Source organism: Pavona decussata, unplaced genomic scaffold (assembly GCF_977016875.1).
Source record: "Pavona decussata unplaced genomic scaffold, jaPavDecu1.1 SCAFFOLD_307, whole genome shotgun sequence".
NCBI classification, from domain to species: Eukaryota; Metazoa; Cnidaria; class Anthozoa; order Scleractinia; family Agariciidae; genus Pavona; species Pavona decussata.
Genome location: NW_028145700.1, coordinates 470,001 through 496,510, shown reverse-complemented (window position 1 = coordinate 496,510; position 26,510 = coordinate 470,001). Strand labels below are relative to the sequence as shown.

Here is a 26,510-nt window from a genome sequence, read left to right as displayed (position 1 = left end):
AATAGTTTTCTAGTTTGGAATGCAAGCCTTCTTATTACCATCAGCAGCAGACAATGTTTAGACGTGATACTTGGTAAATTTGAAAATGGCTTAGAACGTGGTTTTGTTAAACACCGTCTAAACTGTCTTTTAATAACTGCCCCAATGTGGCTCAATAACAAAGTAGAGTAGATTTTGAAAAACACAAAATACTAACGAACTCGTCATTAGGACATTTAATTATTCTTCACGTATTAATTTTAACAGTTTAAAATGGGCTTCAATTCACCCGGCACTAACTTGGATACAAACATTAACCTAAATGATTTCTACATAGCTGTCTCTATTACCACCGCAGTGAACCCACAAACACTGGTCTGAAAGGAACGTACACCTGTCGACTTGCGTGCATGCGTACTCCAGTTACCTGGCCAGTAACCTTTGTAGCAAGTGCTGGCGTACTTTTGGACATGTGTCGCTCACCTTCCGTCGATTATCCTTGCGCAGTATACGTACGCGCTTGCTACACATCCTAACAGGACAGAGAAAAGAGGTTATCTTGGCGGAGGGAGAACGTCTTTTGTTGTATGGAGATTCAAATCTTAAGCAGTTCCTTCACACGCTTCCCTTAGTTTTCATTTCAAGGAATAATTTGTCCGTCAATTTAATCCGTAACATTCTATTCTCCTTTCCTTGCACTGTTCTCAGACCAGTGAAAAATTTATGCTCTGGCTAAATCAACCCGGGAACCTACAATTTGTCCCTTAATTAACCCTTTAACCTCTAATGTCAAAGAACAAATTCTCCTAGCTTGTCCTCATACTTGTCTTATTAAAGTATTGGTTGGTAATTTATGCTCCGGCTAAATCAATCCGGGAACCTACAATTTGTCCCTTAATTAACCCTTTAACCTCTAATGTCAAAGAACAAATTCTCCTAACTTGTCCTCATACTTGCCTTATTAAAGTATTGGTAAGTAATTATTAAAATATCAAGAAATTTCACCTTGGGTGATCATATCCTTAATTCTCATGGCCTCAGGACTCCTGTCTGAGGGGTTAATAAGCACTGATAGTACAAGGAGAAATTTGATGCTGATCACTGTTAGGGCTCCAAGGGGAAGTATCACGGGAATTTGGTGTTGTATCAAAAGCTTCAAAACGTTTTGTTATCAACAGAAATCTAAAAGTATTACTCAAATTTGTCGTAAATTATCACCCCAGTGTACTATCACAACCGATGAGTGTCTCTGGCCACAGATGGACTGGGTTAGAATGGACTGCAACTTGAAAAAAATTGGGCTAACTGTTTTCAAATTCTCGCGTTTTCGTAACCAAAATGCACTGGAGCAGGTCATGAGTTGTTCCTTTCAAGAATTTAGTTGATTTCTTTTTTTTTTGATGTTCTAGAATTATTTTGTAACTAAGTAAAGGTGTTATCGCACCATTTTCACTAAGAAAGGTCAAAATCTCCGTGATACTTCTCCTTTAAAGGATTAAGTCAGTGATAGGAAAGAAGGTACGCTAAGCCGCTACGATAACTCATCTAACGATATAATTCCAACAGCTATCCTTGCAGCCTTTAAGGTAACACTGATAACTGAACTTGTGTGCCCTCCTGGGTGCAGTGTACAACAATGGCAGATCAATTGACTAGTTTATGGTTACTCTTTCTTCCTAAGATGTACTACAGTCTGGAAACTACAGTGGAACCTCTCCTTACAGACACCTCTATTACGAACAGTTCACTTGGTCCCTGAGAGACCGAAATCCATATAAAGCTTCCTTCCCTCCTCTAAAACGGACACCTCTATAATGCGGAAACTTATTCCTGTCCCCCTGGTGTTCGTAATACAGAGGTTCGGCTGTACTTCCTAATCATATGGTTAGTTCTGCATCACTTGCTAGCTGTAAAGCAATCGACCTACGGGCAGCCAAACAGCTGGTGACCCCTGCCTTGTATCCTAACCTCAACGAATCTAGCCCCCAACAACCCCCCCCCCCCTCCTCCCCCAGCCCCTCTCGTTATACAACAAGCTGCAAAGAGAGGTCTTATTGACCTTAGTATCTAAGAACAACAAACAAACCATTTGCTCAAACCGCGTGACTTAATAGCTATGAAAAGAGTAATCCACCGTACGGATTAAGGTGGGGGTTCACCTAAAAGCCATTTTCACGCCGCTTAAAATCGGTCAAATGAAAATATCTTGTTTGCATTTCAAGCAATACAAAAACCCTCCATTCATAGCACAAATTAATGATTTGGGGTGTTTTATGAATTTTTGGGTGATTTTTAGGTATATTTGGAAGGAAATAATTTTTCTTGAAGGATTGGTAAAATTAAAAGAAATAAGGAATGTTGAAGATTTAGTGAAGTTTTAAAATTAGAATTTGTAGTTAATAATTAATAGACGGATACCAAGTTAGTCCACTAGCAACCTGGGGTGCTCTTGCGTGGTTGTCGACTGTCTGTTAGTGTTCCAAAAATCATTTTCTTTCTTCTATCCATTCTTAAAACTCTTCAAATTTCACTCAAATTCAGGTAGAGCCCCACCTTAAAGGGGGACAAGAACATACCTTTCTTAACATTTAAATCGAATTTACAGTGGCAGATATATCCATCTGAAGTAGATACAAGTTAAAACGCGCCTTTTAACATGTTAATATAACAATGAAAAAAATTAAAAATAATTTGAGCAAAATGCTCCCCCGTCTCTGCTCCCCCCTACCCCCTCATTGGGGTAGAGTTACTGGGCGCAGAGTCTCTGCAGAGTCCCACCCTCACCGGTCCACCCGCCGAGGGAGCTCCGAAAACCTGATGATGCTGAAAACATTATATATGGGACGCGACAGCGTCTTTCCCTCCCATGTGGGACACATTTTCTTAGACGTGCACGAGGCACGGCCTCGTTTTGGTGCGAAGCTTGTTTTCGTCCTATAACGTCATAAAATCACTTTTTTCGTTCACAACTCTGACAGAAGTCTTGAACGCGTAGATTTCTTGACATCTTTTAGGTTGATGTCGATTACATCAAGGATTTTCTTGAAAATGTTCGTCTTAAGGTGGGGGTTCACCTAAAAGCCATTTTCACGCCGCTTAAAATCGGTCAAATGAAAATATCTTGTTTGCATTTCAAGCAATACAAAAACCCTCCATTCATAGCACAAATTAATGATTTGGGGTGTTTTATGAATTTTTGGGTGATTTTTAGGTATATTTGGAAGGAAATAATTTTTCTTGAAGGATTGGTAAAATTAAAAGAAATAAGGAATGTTGAAGATTTAGTGAAGTTTTAAAATTAGAATTTGTAGTTAATAATTAATAGACGGATACCAAGTTAGTCCACTAGCAACCTGGGGTGCTCTTGCGTGGTTGTCGACTGTCTGTTAGTGTTCCAAAAATCATTTTCTTTCTTCTATCCATTCTTAAAACTCTTCAAATTTCACTCAAATTCAGGTAGAGCCCCACCTTAAAGGGGGACAAGAACATACCTTTCTTAACATTTAAATCGAATTTACAGTGGCAGATATATCCATCTGAAGTAGATACAAGTTAAAACGCGCCTTTTAACATGTTAATATAACAATGAAAAAAATTAAAAATAATTTGAGCAAAATGCTCCCCCGTCTCTGCTCCCCCCTACCCCCTCATTGGGGTAGAGTTACTGGGCGCAGAGTCTCTGCAGAGTCCCACCCTCACCGGTCCACCCGCCGAGGGAGCTCCGAAAACCTGATGATGCTGAAAACATTATATATGGGACGCGACAGCGTCTTTCCCTCCCATGTGGGACACATTTTCTTAGACGTGCACGAGGCACGGCCTCGTTTTGGTGCGAAGCTTGTTTTCGTCCTATAACGTCATAAAATCACTTTTTTCGTTCACAACTCTGACAGAAGTCTTGAACGCGTAGATTTCATGACATCTTTTAGGTTGATGTCGATTACATCAAGGATTTTCTTGAAAATGTTCGTCTTAAGGTGGGGGTTCACCTAAAAGCCATTTTCACGCCGCTTAAAATCGGTCAAATGAAAATATCTTGTTTGCATTTCAAGCAATACAAAAACCCTCCATTCATAGCACAAATTAATGATTTGGGGTGTTTTATGAATTTTTGGGTGATTTTTAGGTATATTTGGAAGGAAATAATTTTTCTTGAAGGATTGGTAAAATTAAAAGAAATAAGGAATGTTGAAGATTTAGTGAAGTTTTAAAATTAGAATTTGTAGTTAATAATTAATAGACGGATACCAAGTTAGTCCACTAGCAACCTGGGGTGCTCTTGCGTGGTTGTCGACTGTCTGTTAGTGTTCCAAAAATCATTTTCTTTCTTCTATCCATTCTTAAAACTCTTCAAATTTCACTCAAATTCAGGTAGAGCCCCACCTTAAAGGGGGACAAGAACATACCTTTCTTAACATTTAAATCGAATTTACAGTGGCAGATATATCCATCTGAAGTAGATACAAGTTAAAACGCGCCTTTTAACATGTTAATATAACAATGAAAAAAATTAAAAATAATTTGAGCAAAATGCTCCCCCGTCTCTGCTCCCCCCTACCCCCTCATTGGGGTAGAGTTACTGGGCGCAGAGTCTCTGCAGAGTCCCACCCTCACCGGTCCACCCGCCGAGGGAGCTCCGAAAACCTGATGATGCTGAAAACATTATATATGGGACGCGACAGCGTCTTTCCCTCCCATGTGGGACACATTTTCTTAGACGTGCACGAGGCACGGCCTCGTTTTGGTGCGAAGCTTGTTTTCGTCCTATAACGTCATAAAATCACTTTTTTCGTTCACAACTCTGACAGAAGTCTTGAACGCGTAGATTTCTTGACATCTTTTAGGTTGATGTCGATTACATCAAGGATTTTCTTGAAAATGTTCGTCTTAAGGTGGGGGTTCACCTAAAAGCCATTTTCACGCCGCTTAAAATCGGTCAAATGAAAATATCTTGTTTGCATTTCAAGCAATACAAAAACCCTCCATTCATAGCACAAATTAATGATTTGGGGTGTTTTATGAATTTTTGGGTGATTTTTAGGTATATTTGGAAGGAAATAATTTTTCTTGAAGGATTGGTAAAATTAAAAGAAATAAGGAATGTTGAAGATTTAGTGAAGTTTTAAAATTAGAATTTGTAGTTAATAATTAATAGACGGATACCAAGTTAGTCCACTAGCAACCTGGGGTGCTCTTGCGTGGTTGTCGACTGTCTGTTAGTGTTCCAAAAATCATTTTCTTTCTTCTATCCATTCTTAAAACTCTTCAAATTTCACTCAAATTCAGGTAGAGCCCCACCTTAAAGGGGGACAAGAACATACCTTTCTTAACATTTAAATCGAATTTACAGTGGCAGATATATCCATCTGAAGTAGATACAAGTTAAAACGCGCCTTTTAACATGTTAATATAACAATGAAAAAAATTAAAAATAATTTGAGCAAAATGCTCCCCCGTCTCTGCTCCCCCCTACCCCCTCATTGGGGTAGAGTTACTGGGCGCAGAGTCTCTGCAGAGTCCCACCCTCACCGGTCCACCCGCCGAGGGAGCTCCGAAAACCTGATGATGCTGAAAACATTATATATGGGACGCGACAGCGTCTTTCCCTCCCATGTGGGACACATTTTCTTAGACGTGCACGAGGCACGGCCTCGTTTTGGTGCGAAGCTTGTTTTCGTCCTATAACGTCATAAAATCACTTTTTTCGTTCACAACTCTGACAGAAGTCTTGAACGCGTAGATTTCTTGACATCTTTTAGGTTGATGTCGATTACATCAAGGATTTTCTTGAAAATGTTCGTCTTAAGGTGGGGGTTCACCTAAAAGCCATTTTCACGCCGCTTAAAATCGGTCAAATGAAAATATCTTGTTTGCATTTCAAGCAATACAAAAACCCTCCATTCATAGCACAAATTAATGATTTGGGGTGTTTTATGAATTTTTGGGTGATTTTTAGGTATATTTGGAAGGAAATAATTTTTCTTGAAGGATTGGTAAAATTAAAAGAAATAAGGAATGTTGAAGATTTAGTGAAGTTTTAAAATTAGAATTTGTAGTTAATAATTAATAGACGGATACCAAGTTAGTCCACTAGCAACCTGGGGTGCTCTTGCGTGGTTGTCGACTGTCTGTTAGTGTTCCAAAAATCATTTTCTTTCTTCTATCCATTCTTAAAACTCTTCAAATTTCACTCAAATTCAGGTAGAGCCCCACCTTAAAGGGGGACAAGAACATACCTTTCTTAACATTTAAATCGAATTTACAGTGGCAGATATATCCATCTGAAGTAGATACAAGTTAAAACGCGCCTTTTAACATGTTAATATAACAATGAAAAAAATTAAAAATAATTTGAGCAAAATGCTCCCCCGTCTCTGCTCCCCCCTACCCCCTCATTGGGGTAGAGTTACTGGGCGCAGAGTCTCTGCAGAGTCCCACCCTCACCGGTCCACCCGCCGAGGGAGCTCCGAAAACCTGATGATGCTGAAAACATTATATATGGGACGCGACAGCGTCTTTCCCTCCCATGTGGGACACATTTTCTTAGACGTGCACGAGGCACGGCCTCGTTTTGGTGCGAAGCTTGTTTTCGTCCTATAACGTCATAAAATCACTTTTTTCGTTCACAACTCTGACAGAAGTCTTGAACGCGTAGATTTCTTGACATCTTTTAGGTTGATGTCGATTACATCAAGGATTTTCTTGAAAATGTTCGTCTTAAGGTGGGGGTTCACCTAAAAGCCATTTTCACGCCGCTTAAAATCGGTCAAATGAAAATATCTTGTTTGCATTTCAAGCAATACAAAAACCCTCCATTCATAGCACAAATTAATGATTTGGGGTGTTTTATGAATTTTTGGGTGATTTTTAGGTATATTTGGAAGGAAATAATTTTTCTTGAAGGATTGGTAAAATTAAAAGAAATAAGGAATGTTGAAGATTTAGTGAAGTTTTAAAATTAGAATTTGTAGTTAATAATTAATAGACGGATACCAAGTTAGTCCACTAGCAACCTGGGGTGCTCTTGCGTGGTTGTCGACTGTCTGTTAGTGTTCCAAAAATCATTTTCTTTCTTCTATCCATTCTTAAAACTCTTCAAATTTCACTCAAATTCAGGTAGAGCCCCACCTTAAAGGGGGACAAGAACATACCTTTCTTAACATTTAAATCGAATTTACAGTGGCAGATATATCCATCTGAAGTAGATACAAGTTAAAACGCGCCTTTTAACATGTTAATATAACAATGAAAAAAATTAAAAATAATTTGAGCAAAATGCTCCCCCGTCTCTGCTCCCCCCTACCCCCTCATTGGGGTAGAGTTACTGGGCGCAGAGTCTCTGCAGAGTCCCACCCTCACCGGTCCACCCGCCGAGGGAGCTCCGAAAACCTGATGATGCTGAAAACATTATATATGGGACGCGACAGCGTCTTTCCCTCCCATGTGGGACACATTTTCTTAGACGTGCACGAGGCACGGCCTCGTTTTGGTGCGAAGCTTGTTTTCGTCCTATAACGTCATAAAATCACTTTTTTCGTTCACAACTCTGACAGAAGTCTTGAACGCGTAGATTTCTTGACATCTTTTAGGTTGATGTCGATTACATCAAGGATTTTCTTGAAAATGTTCGTCTTAAGGTGGGGGTTCACCTAAAAGCCATTTTCACGCCGCTTAAAATCGGTCAAATGAAAATATCTTGTTTGCATTTCAAGCAATACAAAAACCCTCCATTCATAGCACAAATTAATGATTTGGGGTGTTTTATGAATTTTTGGGTGATTTTTAGGTATATTTGGAAGGAAATAATTTTTCTTGAAGGATTGGTAAAATTAAAAGAAATAAGGAATGTTGAAGATTTAGTGAAGTTTTAAAATTAGAATTTGTAGTTAATAATTAATAGACGGATACCAAGTTAGTCCACTAGCAACCTGGGGTGCTCTTGCGTGGTTGTCGACTGTCTGTTAGTGTTCCAAAAATCATTTTCTTTCTTCTATCCATTCTTAAAACTCTTCAAATTTCACTCAAATTCAGGTAGAGCCCCACCTTAAAGGGGGACAAGAACATACCTTTCTTAACATTTAAATCGAATTTACAGTGGCAGATATATCCATCTGAAGTAGATACAAGTTAAAACGCGCCTTTTAACATGTTAATATAACAATGAAAAAAATTAAAAATAATTTGAGCAAAATGCTCCCCCGTCTCTGCTCCCCCCTACCCCCTCATTGGGGTAGAGTTACTGGGCGCAGAGTCTCTGCAGAGTCCCACCCTCACCGGTCCACCCGCCGAGGGAGCTCCGAAAACCTGATGATGCTGAAAACATTATATATGGGACGCGACAGCGTCTTTCCCTCCCATGTGGGACACATTTTCTTAGACGTGCACGAGGCACGGCCTCGTTTTGGTGCGAAGCTTGTTTTCGTCCTATAACGTCATAAAATCACTTTTTTCGTTCACAACTCTGACAGAAGTCTTGAACGCGTAGATTTCTTGACATCTTTTAGGTTGATGTCGATTACATCAAGGATTTTCTTGAAAATGTTCGTCTTAAGGTGGGGGTTCACCTAAAAGCCATTTTCACGCCGCTTAAAATCGGTCAAATGAAAATATCTTGTTTGCATTTCAAGCAATACAAAAACCCTCCATTCATAGCACAAATTAATGATTTGGGGTGTTTTATGAATTTTTGGGTGATTTTTAGGTATATTTGGAAGGAAATAATTTTTCTTGAAGGATTGGTAAAATTAAAAGAAATAAGGAATGTTGAAGATTTAGTGAAGTTTTAAAATTAGAATTTGTAGTTAATAATTAATAGACGGATACCAAGTTAGTCCACTAGCAACCTGGGGTGCTCTTGCGTGGTTGTCGACTGTCTGTTAGTGTTCCAAAAATCATTTTCTTTCTTCTATCCATTCTTAAAACTCTTCAAATTTCACTCAAATTCAGGTAGAGCCCCACCTTAAAGGGGGACAAGAACATACCTTTCTTAACATTTAAATCGAATTTACAGTGGCAGATATATCCATCTGAAGTAGATACAAGTTAAAACGCGCCTTTTAACATGTTAATATAACAATGAAAAAAATTAAAAATAATTTGAGCAAAATGCTCCCCCGTCTCTGCTCCCCCCTACCCCCTCATTGGGGTAGAGTTACTGGGCGCAGAGTCTCTGCAGAGTCCCACCCTCACCGGTCCACCCGCCGAGGGAGCTCCGAAAACCTGATGATGCTGAAAACATTATATATGGGACGCGACAGCGTCTTTCCCTCCCATGTGGGACACATTTTCTTAGACGTGCACGAGGCACGGCCTCGTTTTGGTGCGAAGCTTGTTTTCGTCCTATAACGTCATAAAATCACTTTTTTCGTTCACAACTCTGACAGAAGTCTTGAACGCGTAGATTTCTTGACATCTTTTAGGTTGATGTCGATTACATCAAGGATTTTCTTGAAAATGTTCGTCTTAAGGTGGGGGTTCACCTAAAAGCCATTTTCACGCCGCTTAAAATCGGTCAAATGAAAATATCTTGTTTGCATTTCAAGCAATACAAAAACCCTCCATTCATAGCACAAATTAATGATTTGGGGTGTTTTATGAATTTTTGGGTGATTTTTAGGTATATTTGGAAGGAAATAATTTTTCTTGAAGGATTGGTAAAATTAAAAGAAATAAGGAATGTTGAAGATTTAGTGAAGTTTTAAAATTAGAATTTGTAGTTAATAATTAATAGACGGATACCAAGTTAGTCCACTAGCAACCTGGGGTGCTCTTGCGTGGTTGTCGACTGTCTGTTAGTGTTCCAAAAATCATTTTCTTTCTTCTATCCATTCTTAAAACTCTTCAAATTTCACTCAAATTCAGGTAGAGCCCCACCTTAAAGGGGGACAAGAACATACCTTTCTTAACATTTAAATCGAATTTACAGTGGCAGATATATCCATCTGAAGTAGATACAAGTTAAAACGCGCCTTTTAACATGTTAATATAACAATGAAAAAAATTAAAAATAATTTGAGCAAAATGCTCCCCCGTCTCTGCTCCCCCCTACCCCCTCATTGGGGTAGAGTTACTGGGCGCAGAGTCTCTGCAGAGTCCCACCCTCACCGGTCCACCCGCCGAGGGAGCTCCGAAAACCTGATGATGCTGAAAACATTATATATGGGACGCGACAGCGTCTTTCCCTCCCATGTGGGACACATTTTCTTAGACGTGCACGAGGCACGGCCTCGTTTTGGTGCGAAGCTTGTTTTCGTCCTATAACGTCATAAAATCACTTTTTTCGTTCACAACTCTGACAGAAGTCTTGAACGCGTAGATTTCTTGACATCTTTTAGGTTGATGTCGATTACATCAAGGATTTTCTTGAAAATGTTCGTCTTAAGGTGGGGGTTCACCTAAAAGCCATTTTCACGCCGCTTAAAATCGGTCAAATGAAAATATCTTGTTTGCATTTCAAGCAATACAAAAACCCTCCATTCATAGCACAAATTAATGATTTGGGGTGTTTTATGAATTTTTGGGTGATTTTTAGGTATATTTGGAAGGAAATAATTTTTCTTGAAGGATTGGTAAAATTAAAAGAAATAAGGAATGTTGAAGATTTAGTGAAGTTTTAAAATTAGAATTTGTAGTTAATAATTAATAGACGGATACCAAGTTAGTCCACTAGCAACCTGGGGTGCTCTTGCGTGGTTGTCGACTGTCTGTTAGTGTTCCAAAAATCATTTTCTTTCTTCTATCCATTCTTAAAACTCTTCAAATTTCACTCAAATTCAGGTAGAGCCCCACCTTAAAGGGGGACAAGAACATACCTTTCTTAACATTTAAATCGAATTTACAGTGGCAGATATATCCATCTGAAGTAGATACAAGTTAAAACGCGCCTTTTAACATGTTAATATAACAATGAAAAAAATTAAAAATAATTTGAGCAAAATGCTCCCCCGTCTCTGCTCCCCCCTACCCCCTCATTGGGGTAGAGTTACTGGGCGCAGAGTCTCTGCAGAGTCCCACCCTCACCGGTCCACCCGCCGAGGGAGCTCCGAAAACCTGATGATGCTGAAAACATTATATATGGGACGCGACAGCGTCTTTCCCTCCCATGTGGGACACATTTTCTTAGACGTGCACGAGGCACGGCCTCGTTTTGGTGCGAAGCTTGTTTTCGTCCTATAACGTCATAAAATCACTTTTTTCGTTCACAACTCTGACAGAAGTCTTGAACGCGTAGATTTCTTGACATCTTTTAGGTTGATGTCGATTACATCAAGGATTTTCTTGAAAATGTTCGTCTTAAGGTGGGGGTTCACCTAAAAGCCATTTTCACGCCGCTTAAAATCGGTCAAATGAAAATATCTTGTTTGCATTTCAAGCAATACAAAAACCCTCCATTCATAGCACAAATTAATGATTTGGGGTGTTTTATGAATTTTTGGGTGATTTTTAGGTATATTTGGAAGGAAATAATTTTTCTTGAAGGATTGGTAAAATTAAAAGAAATAAGGAATGTTGAAGATTTAGTGAAGTTTTAAAATTAGAATTTGTAGTTAATAATTAATAGACGGATACCAAGTTAGTCCACTAGCAACCTGGGGTGCTCTTGCGTGGTTGTCGACTGTCTGTTAGTGTTCCAAAAATCATTTTCTTTCTTCTATCCATTCTTAAAACTCTTCAAATTTCACTCAAATTCAGGTAGAGCCCCACCTTAAAGGGGGACAAGAACATACCTTTCTTAACATTTAAATCGAATTTACAGTGGCAGATATATCCATCTGAAGTAGATACAAGTTAAAACGCGCCTTTTAACATGTTAATATAACAATGAAAAAAATTAAAAATAATTTGAGCAAAATGCTCCCCCGTCTCTGCTCCCCCCTACCCCCTCATTGGGGTAGAGTTACTGGGCGCAGAGTCTCTGCAGAGTCCCACCCTCACCGGTCCACCCGCCGAGGGAGCTCCGAAAACCTGATGATGCTGAAAACATTATATATGGGACGCGACAGCGTCTTTCCCTCCCATGTGGGACACATTTTCTTAGACGTGCACGAGGCACGGCCTCGTTTTGGTGCGAAGCTTGTTTTCGTCCTATAACGTCATAAAATCACTTTTTTCGTTCACAACTCTGACAGAAGTCTTGAACGCGTAGATTTCTTGACATCTTTTAGGTTGATGTCGATTACATCAAGGATTTTCTTGAAAATGTTCGTCTTAAGGTGGGGGTTCACCTAAAAGCCATTTTCACGCCGCTTAAAATCGGTCAAATGAAAATATCTTGTTTGCATTTCAAGCAATACAAAAACCCTCCATTCATAGCACAAATTAATGATTTGGGGTGTTTTATGAATTTTTGGGTGATTTTTAGGTATATTTGGAAGGAAATAATTTTTCTTGAAGGATTGGTAAAATTAAAAGAAATAAGGAATGTTGAAGATTTAGTGAAGTTTTAAAATTAGAATTTGTAGTTAATAATTAATAGACGGATACCAAGTTAGTCCACTAGCAACCTGGGGTGCTCTTGCGTGGTTGTCGACTGTCTGTTAGTGTTCCAAAAATCATTTTCTTTCTTCTATCCATTCTTAAAACTCTTCAAATTTCACTCAAATTCAGGTAGAGCCCCACCTTAAAGGGGGACAAGAACATACCTTTCTTAACATTTAAATCGAATTTACAGTGGCAGATATATCCATCTGAAGTAGATACAAGTTAAAACGCGCCTTTTAACATGTTAATATAACAATGAAAAAAATTAAAAATAATTTGAGCAAAATGCTCCCCCGTCTCTGCTCCCCCCTACCCCCTCATTGGGGTAGAGTTACTGGGCGCAGAGTCTCTGCAGAGTCCCACCCTCACCGGTCCACCCGCCGAGGGAGCTCCGAAAACCTGATGATGCTGAAAACATTATATATGGGACGCGACAGCGTCTTTCCCTCCCATGTGGGACACATTTTCTTAGACGTGCACGAGGCACGGCCTCGTTTTGGTGCGAAGCTTGTTTTCGTCCTATAACGTCATAAAATCACTTTTTTCGTTCACAACTCTGACAGAAGTCTTGAACGCGTAGATTTCTTGACATCTTTTAGGTTGATGTCGATTACATCAAGGATTTTCTTGAAAATGTTCGTCTTAAGGTGGGGGTTCACCTAAAAGCCATTTTCACGCCGCTTAAAATCGGTCAAATGAAAATATCTTGTTTGCATTTCAAGCAATACAAAAACCCTCCATTCATAGCACAAATTAATGATTTGGGGTGTTTTATGAATTTTTGGGTGATTTTTAGGTATATTTGGAAGGAAATAATTTTTCTTGAAGGATTGGTAAAATTAAAAGAAATAAGGAATGTTGAAGATTTAGTGAAGTTTTAAAATTAGAATTTGTAGTTAATAATTAATAGACGGATACCAAGTTAGTCCACTAGCAACCTGGGGTGCTCTTGCGTGGTTGTCGACTGTCTGTTAGTGTTCCAAAAATCATTTTCTTTCTTCTATCCATTCTTAAAACTCTTCAAATTTCACTCAAATTCAGGTAGAGCCCCACCTTAAAGGGGGACAAGAACATACCTTTCTTAACATTTAAATCGAATTTACAGTGGCAGATATATCCATCTGAAGTAGATACAAGTTAAAACGCGCCTTTTAACATGTTAATATAACAATGAAAAAAATTAAAAATAATTTGAGCAAAATGCTCCCCCGTCTCTGCTCCCCCCTACCCCCTCATTGGGGTAGAGTTACTGGGCGCAGAGTCTCTGCAGAGTCCCACCCTCACCGGTCCACCCGCCGAGGGAGCTCCGAAAACCTGATGATGCTGAAAACATTATATATGGGACGCGACAGCGTCTTTCCCTCCCATGTGGGACACATTTTCTTAGACGTGCACGAGGCACGGCCTCGTTTTGGTGCGAAGCTTGTTTTCGTCCTATAACGTCATAAAATCACTTTTTTCGTTCACAACTCTGACAGAAGTCTTGAACGCGTAGATTTCTTGACATCTTTTAGGTTGATGTCGATTACATCAAGGATTTTCTTGAAAATGTTCGTCTTAAGGTGGGGGTTCACCTAAAAGCCATTTTCACGCCGCTTAAAATCGGTCAAATGAAAATATCTTGTTTGCATTTCAAGCAATACAAAAACCCTCCATTCATAGCACAAATTAATGATTTGGGGTGTTTTATGAATTTTTGGGTGATTTTTAGGTATATTTGGAAGGAAATAATTTTTCTTGAAGGATTGGTAAAATTAAAAGAAATAAGGAATGTTGAAGATTTAGTGAAGTTTTAAAATTAGAATTTGTAGTTAATAATTAATAGACGGATACCAAGTTAGTCCACTAGCAACCTGGGGTGCTCTTGCGTGGTTGTCGACTGTCTGTTAGTGTTCCAAAAATCATTTTCTTTCTTCTATCCATTCTTAAAACTCTTCAAATTTCACTCAAATTCAGGTAGAGCCCCACCTTAAAGGGGGACAAGAACATACCTTTCTTAACATTTAAATCGAATTTACAGTGGCAGATATATCCATCTGAAGTAGATACAAGTTAAAACGCGCCTTTTAACATGTTAATATAACAATGAAAAAAATTAAAAATAATTTGAGCAAAATGCTCCCCCGTCTCTGCTCCCCCCTACCCCCTCATTGGGGTAGAGTTACTGGGCGCAGAGTCTCTGCAGAGTCCCACCCTCACCGGTCCACCCGCCGAGGGAGCTCCGAAAACCTGATGATGCTGAAAACATTATATATGGGACGCGACAGCGTCTTTCCCTCCCATGTGGGACACATTTTCTTAGACGTGCACGAGGCACGGCCTCGTTTTGGTGCGAAGCTTGTTTTCGTCCTATAACGTCATAAAATCACTTTTTTCGTTCACAACTCTGACAGAAGTCTTGAACGCGTAGATTTCTTGACATCTTTTAGGTTGATGTCGATTACATCAAGGATTTTCTTGAAAATGTTCGTCTTAAGGTGGGGGTTCACCTAAAAGCCATTTTCACGCCGCTTAAAATCGGTCAAATGAAAATATCTTGTTTGCATTTCAAGCAATACAAAAACCCTCCATTCATAGCACAAATTAATGATTTGGGGTGTTTTATGAATTTTTGGGTGATTTTTAGGTATATTTGGAAGGAAATAATTTTTCTTGAAGGATTGGTAAAATTAAAAGAAATAAGGAATGTTGAAGATTTAGTGAAGTTTTAAAATTAGAATTTGTAGTTAATAATTAATAGACGGATACCAAGTTAGTCCACTAGCAACCTGGGGTGCTCTTGCGTGGTTGTCGACTGTCTGTTAGTGTTCCAAAAATCATTTTCTTTCTTCTATCCATTCTTAAAACTCTTCAAATTTCACTCAAATTCAGGTAGAGCCCCACCTTAAAGGGGGACAAGAACATACCTTTCTTAACATTTAAATCGAATTTACAGTGGCAGATATATCCATCTGAAGTAGATACAAGTTAAAACGCGCCTTTTAACATGTTAATATAACAATGAAAAAAATTAAAAATAATTTGAGCAAAATGCTCCCCCGTCTCTGCTCCCCCCTACCCCCTCATTGGGGTAGAGTTACTGGGCGCAGAGTCTCTGCAGAGTCCCACCCTCACCGGTCCACCCGCCGAGGGAGCTCCGAAAACCTGATGATGCTGAAAACATTATATATGGGACGCGACAGCGTCTTTCCCTCCCATGTGGGACACATTTTCTTAGACGTGCACGAGGCACGGCCTCGTTTTGGTGCGAAGCTTGTTTTCGTCCTATAACGTCATAAAATCACTTTTTTCGTTCACAACTCTGACAGAAGTCTTGAACGCGTAGATTTCTTGACATCTTTTAGGTTGATGTCGATTACATCAAGGATTTTCTTGAAAATGTTCGTCTTAAGGTGGGGGTTCACCTAAAAGCCATTTTCACGCCGCTTAAAATCGGTCAAATGAAAATATCTTGTTTGCATTTCAAGCAATACAAAAACCCTCCATTCATAGCACAAATTAATGATTTGGGGTGTTTTATGAATTTTTGGGTGATTTTTAGGTATATTTGGAAGGAAATAATTTTTCTTGAAGGATTGGTAAAATTAAAAGAAATAAGGAATGTTGAAGATTTAGTGAAGTTTTAAAATTAGAATTTGTAGTTAATAATTAATAGACGGATACCAAGTTAGTCCACTAGCAACCTGGGGTGCTCTTGCGTGGTTGTCGACTGTCTGTTAGTGTTCCAAAAATCATTTTCTTTCTTCTATCCATTCTTAAAACTCTTCAAATTTCACTCAAATTCAGGTAGAGCCCCACCTTAAAGGGGGACAAGAACATACCTTTCTTAACATTTAAATCGAATTTACAGTGGCAGATATATCCATCTGAAGTAGATACAAGTTAAAACGCGCCTTTTAACATGTTAATATAACAATGAAAAAAATTAAAAATAATTTGAGCAAAATGCTCCCCCGTCTCTGCTCCCCCCTACCCCCTCATTGGGGTAGAGTTACTGGGCGCAGAGTCTCTGCAGAGTCCCACCCTCACCGGTCCACCCGCCGAGGGAGCTCCGAAAACCTGATGATGCTGAAAACATTATATATGGGACGCGACAGCGTCTTTCCCTCCCATGTGGGACACATTTTCTTAGACGTGCACGAGGCACGGCCTCGTTTTGGTGCGAAGCTTGTTTTCGTCCTATAACGTCATAAAATCACTTTTTTCGTTCACAACTCTGACAGAAGTCTTGAACGCGTAGATTTCTTGACATCTTTTAGGTTGATGTTGATTACATCAAGGATTTTCTTGAAAATGTTCGTCTTAAGGTGGGGGTTCACCTAAAAGCCATTTTCACGCCGCTTAAAATCGGTCAAATGAAAATATCTTGTTTGCATTTCAAGCAATACAAAAACCCTCCATTCATAGCACAAATTAATGATTTGGGGTGTTTTATGAATTTTTGGGTGATTTTTAGGTATATTTGGAAGGAAATAATTTTTCTTGAAGGATTGGTAAAATTAAAAGAAATAAGGAATGTTGAAGATTTAGTGAAGTTTTAAAATTAGAATTTGTAGTTAATAATTAATAGACGGATACCAAGTTAGTCCACTAGCAACCTGGGGTGCTCTTGCGTGGTTGTCGACTGTCTGTTAGTGTTCCAAAAATCATTTTCTTTCTTCTATCCATTCTTAAAACTCTTCAAATTTCACTCAAATTCAGGTAGAGCCCCACCTTAACAAGGCGGTTGTACATGTTACCACAATACCTTGCGAACCTAACACAGCCAAAAGCTAAGGCACATAGAAAGCCATATTTTTTTGTGAAATTCGTCTCTGTACTATCAACACTGTGTATGCTAGGTTTGAAGTTTTTAGAACTTTTCTTTGCGTTTTATGAGTAATTGAAAGCTTAGGGGTAAGTGTAACCAGTCACCATCTTTTTTGCACAGTGGATTACAAATTATAAACCAAAATGCAAATAAAAATAACGAAAGTGAACACACATTGCAACTTCACCTTAACCCTTTCACTGCCAAATTTCTTGGTCTCTCTGGACAATTATCTCGATGTAGATGACCAAAACGGATTTAGTTGTCCTATATGAAGATCTCCTTTGAAATGTTCGCTGCTCTGCAATAACGAGGACTCAAGTTTTTTTGTGACGTCACCTATTTGAAACGTTGTTGTTTTGCTCGCGAGCACAAACACATTCTAATCGGTAAGTTGTTGGTTTATAAGTGTACTTTCGGGCCATTTTGCACTGCAGAGGCTCCCAGGCTGGCATCATAAAGCTGGAATGGAGAGTAGAGGAAATCCTCTGAAAGAATCCAGAGGTGAGAGATGATTTCATAGCGACTTGGACGCCAAAAGTGTTCGTATCGAGTCATGATGGCTCACGAGTGAAGTTGTCTCTCTGGCCGTTCTGTGGGTGGATTCTCGGACCTACCTAGGCAATTTGGGGGAGATTTGACTTGCAAAGAAAACGATGTGTGTGATATCTTGCCAGTAGGACCGGGTGGCTGGACACTTATAAAAAAACTACTGAATTAAGAAGGCGGGACCTCCATTTTGTCGTTGTATCGAAATTACCCAGAATGCAACTCGGACGGCAAAGGGGAAATTACGGGCTTTGAAAAGTGGCTCGAATCAAATGGCTGATGTTCGAACAGCTGTACGCGTGAGAGGCAAAATTGGAGATAACTGCTTAGTCATGAGATTAAGGTTTTCTGTCATGAAGGAATTGTGGTTTTAAAATGAGATTTTGAAATGAAAAATTGGAAGCAAAGATGTGTGTTTTTCAGCTTTGTCGATGCCGCAGAAAACGGGCATTTTTGGTTTTGCTTGAAAATAAATGTTGATACGGAACGGCAAACGGAAGATAAACTCAGTTTATTTGCTCTTAAAGCCTAAAACACTTACTAATTAACACTATTAGTAGACCATAATAACCAGATTTCTGGATTTGAGAACGTGGCCAATCTTGGAAGTGGTAGCCTCTAAAACGGCGACATTAGTCGCCTTTAGCGGTGAAAGGGTTAAACTATTATCAGTTTGGAGGGCAACACACTATTTAAGAAACTGGCAACCACTTTAACTATCCATCTCTGATTTACTTTACTTTTAAAGAGGTATTTGTTATATTTGAAGGAGAATTTAAATGTAAATGGGAGCTTTACTTTATAATCCCTTACAACTCAAAAATCTGGACACGACCATCATCTTTGGAGTTACCCCCATTTACACCGGAGCAGCTGGTGCCACTACAATACGATCCCCCTCCCCCTCCAGCTTGTTGCCATTGGGCACCGCTTCCTCCCCCAGAGTAGCCCCCTCCACCACTAGCCTCCCACGCAGTCGTTTTTAAGGGACTCGGAGGAGGTAATACGATTCCCCTAAAAACGACTGCGTGGGAGGCTACTCCACCACCTGATGCACCACGATCTTCTGATCCCCCTCCCCCACCACCAAACCCTCCTACCGCCCCAGGGGGTGGCCCTCCATTGTATCCGCTATTCATTCCTCCAGCTCTTCCTCCCACCCAACCCTGAGCACGTGACCCTCCTCTTTCACCATGAGGTGATCCGGTTCTAGCACATCCCTGGGCAAACCAACCCGCACCCACTCCCCCAGGGTAAAGAGCAATAACACACTGACCTGGCTGCCCCTCAGTTCCTCCCCTTCCAATCGAAAAATATAAGTAATAAGTATCACCCACACTACTGGTGCCACTAGTACCTGACTGACCATCTACCCCGTTATATCCAGCAGACGCACCCCCTCCCCCTCCGGCAGCTAACAAGAGCACATTACTTGTGTTATAAACAAAACTCCCTCCACCTCCTCCTGTACCAGCGTGGTCCTCTACAGACAATCCCAGTTCAGCTGCGGTCATGGTAGTGGATTGTCCACCTTTCACCTGCACTGAATCTCCTCCCCTCTGACCCACCACAATGTTCAGTACAGTTCCTTTATTCAGTGTGAATACTCCTTCCTTAGACGCACCCCTCCCACCATAGTAAGTTCCTGGTTTGTATCCATAGTTGTACGAGTGCGTTCCTCCCCGCGCGCCCCAGGCTTTGATCAAGTAGCGAGCAGTTTTTGGAACTGTGAATGTCTGGATGACGCCATAACGCCCCTTGCGGCCATTTGTTGTAAATGACAACGAAACTGAAACAACAACATGTGGCAATGTTACTTAACAGAAGCGTAAGAGACCACAGTTTCGTTTGTTTACACGAAATACATGCGTTAGGAGAAACTGCGAAGATAAAGGAAAGTTGCATCAGGCGAAGTTTAGATGGTTTCTAGGTTCTTCGTGTACCGTTTACTGTGTGGATTGTACAGGCGATAGAAAACGAGTGAGAGGCATTACCACTCTACCTTAACCGAAAGCTAATGAGCTCGACCAAGATAAAAGCAAAGTTCTGAAGAATTTAGGTGGAAAAAATGGGTAAACAAGGCAAACAAACCGCACGTTAAAAATATAAAAATTATATGCCGAATAAGCCAATGATTTGAGCTCCTAGTAAAGAACGGTTTTGGATTAGACGTGGTTGATAACAAATTGTCTGTCATGAGTTCTAAAAGTAGTGCAAATCAAACTTTACAGCTCCTTTATCTTCTTAAATGAAGCAGTCGATCAGTAAAATGGAGAAAAACGTGTGACTTTGTTCCTGTCGTGTTGTTTTGAGTGTTCGTCTTTAGCAGCGACGGCTCAAATCAATAAGCCAGTGTGACAAAACAACTGTAACTCGATATTCACTTCGCTGATGTGGGTAACGTGCACGTGATCCAGGCACTTGCGCATTCAGGGCGCTTTTAGAAAAATACTGCTTGTGGGCTAAGCTACGACTACCCTGGTGATGATGACTTTGTCAAGCTTAAGGACTTTACAAGAGATCTGGGAGCCCACCTTTCCAGCTTTGGTTTTTTCTGCGAAAAAATCGACGTTTAGGTATTAGTGTCAGTTTTTGTTTTTTTTGACTTACGGTAATGCAGATTCTGGAACGTCGTTTTTTGCGAAAAAAAACCTATCCATAACCACCATCCCCACAATTAAAAGTATAAAATTTGTAACTTTGCGGGTATCAGAGTGGTGAATTCCCACCGACCAACCCGACCTCTCCCACCCCCATTCCCCCCGGTGATAATCGTCAATTGTGGTTATTGTTTACTTTCCTAAACCAGTTTTCTCGTTGTTCCTGTCAGTTTCCTTCAATTTCCAAGAAGACAGGAATCTTGCCAGCCTTGGTCTGTCTGGTGATGGCCACGAAAACTAACTTATTACTAGCGCAAGCGGGTGACGGCCGAAACTACCTTAGTACCTATCGAAACTACCCTAGTCTATCCACCTTCAAAAGAAAGCTTCTTGATTTCCTCAGTTAATTGCATGAAACGTCTGACTCTGTTATGTCTTTATAGTCTTACCACCACCGTATGTTAAAAAATCTCAATACAATGTCTTTACTGGTCTTAAAGTCCCAACATATCTCCGAGGAGACCTCTCAGTATAAGCCCGGGGGTTTCTTGAGGTCTCCTCGCCACTTCTTACTTCTTTTACTATTATTATTTACTCTAAACTTATGTACTTGTAATCCTAGTCTATTATTCATTGTAACTTTCTATGTTTGTATGTCGTGGTGAATAAATAAATAAATAAATAAATAAATAAATAAATAAATAAATAAATAAAATAAATAAATAAATTACTAGCACGAGCGGGTGAGGGCCGTATTTCGCCTATTCATTTTCCAATTTCAGATTTCATGCTATTATTTTTTTCACGGAGTTGAAATAAACTGGCAGCAGCAGCGAGAAAGCGGTCTAGGAAAGTAAACAATAACCACAATATAATATTATTGACGCTTGTAGCTAGGGGGGAGGTCGGGTTGGTGGTCAGCGGGGAACAGTCACTACCATTCTCTCAATTATACAGATTTCATATTTTTAATTGTGAGGATGGTGGTTATGGATGGTTTTTTTTCCCGAAAAAATCGACGTTCCAGTGTAACTGTAAATTAAAAAACGAAATGACACAATTTTTTTCGTGAAAAAAAAAAAACAAAAACAAAAAACAAAGCTGGCAAGATGGGCTCTCGCATCTCTTGTACAGTCTTTTAGCCTGAGAAGGTTTTCATCACCAGGGTAGTCGTAACTCGGCCCACAAGCAGTACTTTTCACTATGTACAGTTTCTAAAAGCGCCCTGTACGCGCAGGATTCCATACCGAAATGCCTGGCCAGTATCACGTGCGCGTTACCCACATCAGCGAAACGAATATCGAGTTACAGTTGTTCAGAGTCACACGGGCTTATTGATTAGAGCCGTCGCTGCCTAAAACGAAGACTCAAAACAACACGACAGGAACAAAGTTCACACGTTTTTCTCCATTTTACTGATCGACTGTTTCATTTAAGAAGATAAAGGAGCTGTAAAGTTTGATTTGCATTACTTTTTCCTGCGACATCAGGGCCGTACCGAGGATTTTTTTTTCTGGCGAGCAAGCTTCGCACACCCCTAACAGTGGTCTCCTGTATACAGACAGTGTTTCTAATTGGACGTTTTGTTTTCATCCCTACATGGAAAGCTTCCTCTAAGACCATTTAAAAAAAAAAAACACACTGATGCTTTTTGTCTCAAATGTCATGACTTTTTATAGCATAAACACCTTGTTTAGCTTGAACCAAGCATTGCCTTTCATCAAATGGTACATTTAAAACACACTGGATGCACCGCTGTAAACAAAGGGAGAAAATCACTGAGCTCCTACAATTCAAACGCACTATATCAGTGGAGCGATGATTTGCAAAAACACACTGAGTCGTGATTTACGTACAATTCAAGCCATTTGTTACTGTGACACGTTGCATAGCTCTACGCTACGACGCTACGACGATCACCAAACACAGCACCTTGTGACAAAAACTAATCGCCGGGCCAGGAGTTACAACAGAACTACAGAAAGCTCCTTGCACGATACAAGCAATGAATAATTCCTGTCCTAACGTTATACAAATCTCAACAAGAAAGGCAGTTAAAACCATCGCGCAAGTAAACGAGCCAAACCAAACCGAGCTCAAATGCCCTATGTGGCATAAAAGCAGCGTCGTTGAACATACAGAATTAGAGGTCATGTTCAAAATGAAGAGAATTCAAAAGAGGAAAATCAGAACTCATTAGGCACAAATGACTTGCAATGTTGAACATACGATGGTTAAATCCAAGGCTCTATCAAATCCTCCAAACCCGCTACAAATACTTGGGAGTAGTGCAGGCTTTAAAAACCAATATGAAAAAACATACTCGTGTAAGCTAGATTTAAAAAGGCTAAAACCCGCTCCAGGGAGTGGCTTAGGCTTGTCACTCTTTGTTTACACACCAAATTGTAAGCCATAGGCAGGCTAAAATTACAAAATCATTATCTTCATAAGAAAGGTCGTACTGACTTCTGCCTAGAAAGATTTTCCAAAACAATTATTTGGAATTCACAGTGAAGGAATGTTTTTTTTCACTTAATTAGTCAATTTCCTTGTGATTTCGGACTAATATAGCTACAAGAAATAGCACAGCAAACTCAAACACTATGTTAGAAAAAAAAAGGGTTTTGCTGGCGGGGGAAGCTGCCCCCCCCTCCTCCCCCCTCGCTATGTACGGTCCTGGACATCGAAATGGTATGCAAATTTGTTGCACATGTTTCGTAGGCTAATTGACCGAAGTAAATATATTATTTTAAAGAAGAAAATGAACGAAATCTCGGATCGTGAAACATTGAATGGCTGTCTTCAGTCAGTCTGATTAGTTTTAGGTCCCAAATATGTGATGTTTGGAAACATTAACTGATGTTCTGATCTCATAATTCGTGACGTGAAACGCATATTCGATCTTCCTTGAGTGAGAAAGAGTTAGAATCAGAGCTTGAAACTTGGAACAAACAAACATTTTTTCTTCGTTTTTCGAGATATGAGATTAAATTTAGAGAAAATTACATACCAGAAACACTTTTATTTTAATGAAAATAGGCATTAGTTTTAAGGCCATTTTGAGTAGCGTACACAAATCTGCATGCTTTAGAAAGAAGCCAGCGAGTTTGGAATGTTTACTGTATTAATTTTCTTGTGAGATGGTTGGTCTACATTTGTGTAAAGTTTCAAGTTCATTGGGTTATTTTACACCTTGAACGGGGCTCCGTCCTTTGACTTAAATTTTCGCAGTTTACATCGGCCCGTGACCGCACATAGGCCGCATTTCAAACTCTTGCAATTTTCTAAAAAAATAAAATAGCTAGGAACTTAAAAAAATGATTTTCGAAAATAGTTAATCCAAGGGTATCTTTAGGCGCGATATAAGAAATTCAACGAAGTGGTCGCTGAAATGCAGTTCTCAATATTCCCCCACGTCATTCTGAAGATGAATTAACCGATCTTCTTTGCCCAAAAACGAGTTCAACCGTAAATAAATCAGTTGTATTTACATTGAAGACTTAGGTCTGGTTACATGGCATGTCGAAAGCGATGGTGCGTAGAAAGATCTCCATAGTCCGCTGTGCACGTAACCTTGACGATTGGTTTGAAATAGCGTCATGGAGGCAAAAAAATCAAATAGTGATCACGTCATGAATTATGATCAAAGTCATAAAGCCCTTAACTCCGTTTCTGTTAACTCTTTTAAATATTCACGTTAAATCTGACATCATCTTTAGAGACCACGAAAAAAGTTTTTCTTTTCAAAAAATTTAAGATTGTCACTGTAAGTAACTCTAGAAGGTTGTATCTTTAAGAAATGTTTCAATGATTTTGTCGATGTTTAATGTTTAGTAATGAATATGGTGATGATTTTGATAATGCTATCACAATGTGATGATAACAATAATGATAGCGAAGAAAGTGATGGTAGCAATTAGCTATGCTTTGGCAATGATTATAAAGTAGCGATACACTTAACGTCCACATTCTGCAGGGATAAGCCATATCATGCAGTCATTAAAAGTTTTTGTTGATTAAAAAAAATTAGATTGAATCCTGACATCATTTAAAGTTTTAATAGCTAACAGTTGAAGTCTGACCGAACGCACCTCTCGTTTCCATGTCGCAATGTGCAAGAACCGCCATGTTTGGTTTTATGGATGACAGCCAATATTTGCCGCTGACTGCTTGTCCTTCACTCGCCTTTATTTCTTTGCATGATTCAGCTGCCAGCTCAGGGATGGAACCGAGAGGGACTGGGATAAAAAAATGACAATTTATTTTCGTGTATGTTTAATAAGTTTCCCATCGGCAATTTGAATCATTTCACCTCTATTTGTGTCTCGTCTGTAATAATATCTGTCTGGGTCAGGAATGAAATCGTCCGGTCTGGCTTCCTTGGTCCGATCACTAAACTCGCACATGTGGCGAGACATCACAAAGTTGAAACTTTGGCATCGATCATCTGTACGACAGACTAACAGGCAATGAAGACCTAGATCGGCCATCATTGTTTTATAGATGTGTCGCTGTAACATCCATCCAGATATGGACTGCTCGGTTCTAGAGGCTGGGCATTGCTGAGCCTCAGTTCTGTACAACAGTTGTCCCAATACAAGAAGAACTGCGAAGCATGACAGACGCTTCATCGCTTCTGCGTTAGTCACTGCCAGACAATTAAAGATAAAGTAGAGTCAAGATTTTTGCATTTAGATTGCGCTAAGAAATGACGCTATAGAAATAAAGAGCATCATCATCATCATCATCATCATCATCATTATTATTATTTGTTCATGTCTCACATCATAAGTTTGTATAAGTGGCCTTGTTTCCCCAGAGCATCAAACTATTTTCTTTAGCCTTAGGTGTCTAGGGTCCTTCTTAAGATCTTGGCTGTGCCCAACAAACAATCTCTCTGGAGTAAGGCAATGATCCCAGGTGTTCCCATCTTGCTAACCCACATCTTCAGGTGTTTGATTACTACCCCAAGAGCCCCAGTTACCATAGGTATGACAGAAACACTTTGCAGTTCCAGATCTTTTGCACATCCACCTTTAAGAAGGCTCGTAAGGGTTTTTCATTGTTGCAGTGTTGGCAAAATGATGAAAGATTGCAAAACAGTGAACCCGATGATGTGAACAAAATATATACATCTGTCAGTGTTACTCAGTTGTTGGGCAATACTTTAAGGCTAGTTCTGACGTCATACAGGTTACCATGGAAACAAGTCACCTCTACAGTAAGGACCTCTGAATTTCAGTTTTTGCAAATTATCTCAAAAACTAAGTCGGTGACCTAAAATTTTTTAATGCTTTGTTGGAAAGCACCCTAAAGTAAAAATTCAAAACTTTTTTTTACCAGCACTTAAATACAATCAATTTAAATGCGAAACTCTATACAAACGTTTCACGAAAAGCTACCTACCTTTGTAGATTGGGGGGCGAAATTATACAACATAGTCATCGTAGAACTATTGTAGTTTCACAAATGTCACTGTTAGATATCGAAGCTATCCAACTTTCACAATTTTGAGCTCATGCTCCTCTGGTGGAGTGAGTTACCAAGGCTTTTTTTTGTTAATTTTTTATTTTCGCTTTCCTAAATTTCTTTGAGTCATCTCTATGTAGCCAGCGTAGAAACCGTTTCCTTGGGTTTTCTGCGGTTTTTTTTGACACATCGAGCGAAAGTTAAAACGAGAGCAGAAAAACTTCAGGTGCGCTTTCCATTTAACAAAATTGTTTGCTTGGAAATTCCAAAAAACTTTCTGCGTCAAATGGTGGGGCTCCTGATCATTTATACGGACCGGCGAGGATCGCGGGTGGAGATATTTAAAGTTTTTACACCTGTTCAAAACGATGGCGCTGCGTGCGTTGCGACAGTTGAATGAATGAAGAAAAGCTTACACTTCACTGACATGTATTAGGACACGTAAATTTAGCGAATTCTTTCTGAGCTTTTGTATCATGGTTCAAGTGATACCTCCCAAAAAGTTCAAACAGCTGTGAAACGTTATGTGATGCTGCAAAATTGTGGCGCAGTTTTTTACGCTGAGCTCTGTCAGCTCTCACTGTTTTCGTGCCCATGTTGAACTGGGGAAAGAGGCTGTAATT

The 26,510-nt window shown here is 39.6% G+C and overlaps 2 protein-coding genes across 2 annotated transcripts in view; both read right to left on the bottom strand.

Annotated features, from left to right (window-relative positions):
• Nucleotides 1-200: 200 nt before the first annotated feature.
• The window catches only part of LOC146454241 (uncharacterized), a 72,954-nt gene continuing 46,644 nt past the window's right edge, over nucleotides 201-26,510 (bottom strand). The window contains exon 8 of the mRNA XM_085095712.1: nucleotides 201-537. The gene's annotated coding sequence lies outside the window, so the exon portion shown is untranslated. The remainder of the gene's footprint in view (nucleotides 538-26,510) is intronic.
• LOC146454243 (uncharacterized) overlaps nucleotides 18,628-26,510 on the bottom strand; it is a 12,628-nt gene continuing 4,745 nt past the window's right edge. Inside the window, exons 2-5 of the mRNA XM_085095696.1 lie at nucleotides 24,731-25,066; nucleotides 24,510-24,656; nucleotides 18,919-19,607; nucleotides 18,628-18,783 (exon numbers count right to left, since the gene is read on the bottom strand). Coding sequence (XP_084951822.1) covers nucleotides 18,628-18,783; nucleotides 18,919-19,607; nucleotides 24,510-24,656; nucleotides 24,731-25,066 — 1,328 coding nt within the window. The remainder of the gene's footprint in view (nucleotides 18,784-18,918; nucleotides 19,608-24,509; nucleotides 24,657-24,730; nucleotides 25,067-26,510) is intronic.